The 2,202-nt window shown below is 35.8% G+C and overlaps 1 protein-coding gene across 1 annotated transcript in view; it reads right to left on the reverse strand.

Moving 5' to 3' along the window:
• FBXW12 (F-box and WD repeat domain containing 12) overlaps positions 1 to 2,202 on the reverse strand; it is a 16,202-nt gene that overhangs the window by 3,820 nt on the left and 10,180 nt on the right. The window contains exons 4-5 of the mRNA XM_019630904.1: positions 1,764 to 1,942; positions 1,550 to 1,683 (exon numbers count right to left, since the gene is read on the reverse strand). Coding sequence (XP_019486449.1) covers positions 1,550 to 1,683; positions 1,764 to 1,942 — 313 coding nt within the window. The remainder of the gene's footprint in view (positions 1 to 1,549; positions 1,684 to 1,763; positions 1,943 to 2,202) is intronic.

The raw sequence follows: 2,202 nt of genomic DNA on the forward strand, positions 1-2,202 counted from the left end.
ATAGATCATTGGAACAAAAGAGAAAGTCTTGAAATTAACCCATACATATAAGGTCAATTTTTGACAAAGGTGTAGAGGCAATTCAATGGAGAAAGAATAGGTTTTTTTTTCCAACAAATAGTGATGGATAATTGAATATCCATATACAAAAGAGAAATAAACCTAGATCTTTAACTTGTCCTATATAAGATTTAATTCAAAATGGATCACAGACCTAAACATAAAACCTAAAACTATAAAATTTTTAGAGGAAAACATAGGAGAAAATCTTTGTGACTTTTGGTTAGGCAAAGATTTCTTAGACAGACCACCCAGAGCCCAATCATTTTACAAAAAGAATTAGACTTCATCAAAATTTAGAACATCTGCTTTTTGAAAGACACTATTGATAAGAGTAGAAAGACAAAACACAGAGTGGGAGAAAATATTTGCAAACCCTTATTTGATAAAAGACTTATATTCCAAATATATAAAGAACTATTAAAACTCAAGAAAAGAAACAACCCAATTAAAAAATGGCCAAAAGGTTTAAACAAATGCTCCACCAAAGAAGATATCTGGATGGCAAATAAGCAAATGAAAAGTTGCTGAACATCATTGGGAAAATACACAATACAACTATAATGAGATATCAGTACATACTTACTAGAATGTAAAAAAATAAAACAAAACAAAAACCAAACTATACCAAGAGGAGCCATTGGAACTTGCAAACATTGCTGGTGGGAATGCAAAAATGTACAGCTTCTTAGGAAAGAGTTTTCCAGTTGCTTATAAAGTCAAACATACCATATGAGCCAACAGTTCCACTTTCAGGTAGATGCACAAAAACCTGATCACAAATGTTTATAGCAGTTTTACTCATAATCATTCCAAACTAGAAACAATATAAATGTCTCACAACTGGTGATGAAGTGATGAACTGTGGTACATCTATATGAGGGGACACTACTCAGCAAAGAAAAAAGGAGTGAATTACTGATACGCTCAACATGGGTGAATCTCAAAAACACCATGCTCATTGAAAGAAGCCAGACACAAAGGCATGTCTACAATATAATTCAATTTACATAAAATGTTAGAAAATACAAACTAATTTATAAATTTAGAGACAGAAAGAAGACAAGTAGTTGTCTGGTGCTGAGATGGAAGGAGGGACAGACTAAAATGGAGCATGAGGAAAATTTGGGTGTGATAGACATATTCTGTGGCTTGATTACAGGACTTTATATTTTTGTCAAAACTCAATTTGTGTGTTGGATAACTGTATTCTATTTGGGAAAGATAGAAAATGTCCCTGCTTTGTAAAAAAATATTCAAATGGAAAAAGACAAAGCTATGCAGTATGGGACACCTTATATGAAGGAAAAGTATTGCAAGGGCTGTGGACATACTCCAAGAATTAGCAATTCTCTTTTTGGGTATAAGTTTATTCGTATATATCTTCCAACAACCTTTTAGAATCCTATTATCCCTTCATTAAGTTTTTTTTTTTAATGTGAAAATTTAAAATCTTTAGGAAAAGTTGAAGTCACAAAGCAGGGCTTACCAGCTTGGTGTGTAATCATTCTTTATGTGCTCCAGGTGAAAACAGCTCTTGAGGTATGGATAACGACCTTCCTCTTCCCACATGTACATGTGCAGATAGTTATCCATGGATGTGGTGAGGACATGGAGAGAATCCTTCAAAGGATAGCCAGGAGTGAGTGGCTCAGAGTCAAAGTCAGAGCAATGAGCAGGTGGAGGAGAAAGATCATACGTACCACCCATAAGTTACAGATGGTCAGCTCGTGGTCATCAAATTGTTGCAGCAGGAGGCCATTGATGGTGAAGAGAAACAGGTATGGCCCACTCTCAAAGACAATCATATTTCCATCACTGACTCCCATCCAAATAGGGCTCTCCATATGCACTGGCAACAGGAAACTTGCGATCTGAAGTGCTGTTTTCATGTAAAACACATACACGCACATACAGGCAAATTTGGGTTGTTTTGTCCAAAAAATATCCTTACCCTGAATAAAAAATATACTCCCTACTTCCATGAGACTTGGAAAGTCCAGTGAGGAAAATGAAGGATAGGCCAGTGGCCTGAAAGTACATGTCACTGATCATAGTGATGGGTGCTATGACACAGGAACAGAGGGCTGAGGAAAACAAATAATAGCTCAGGCATTGAGGGAAGGGACAATGGAATCCAGG

This window comes from Hipposideros armiger, unplaced genomic scaffold, assembly GCF_001890085.2.
Source record: "Hipposideros armiger isolate ML-2016 unplaced genomic scaffold, ASM189008v1 scaffold_18, whole genome shotgun sequence".
Classification (NCBI taxonomy): Eukaryota; Metazoa; Chordata; class Mammalia; order Chiroptera; family Hipposideridae; genus Hipposideros; species Hipposideros armiger.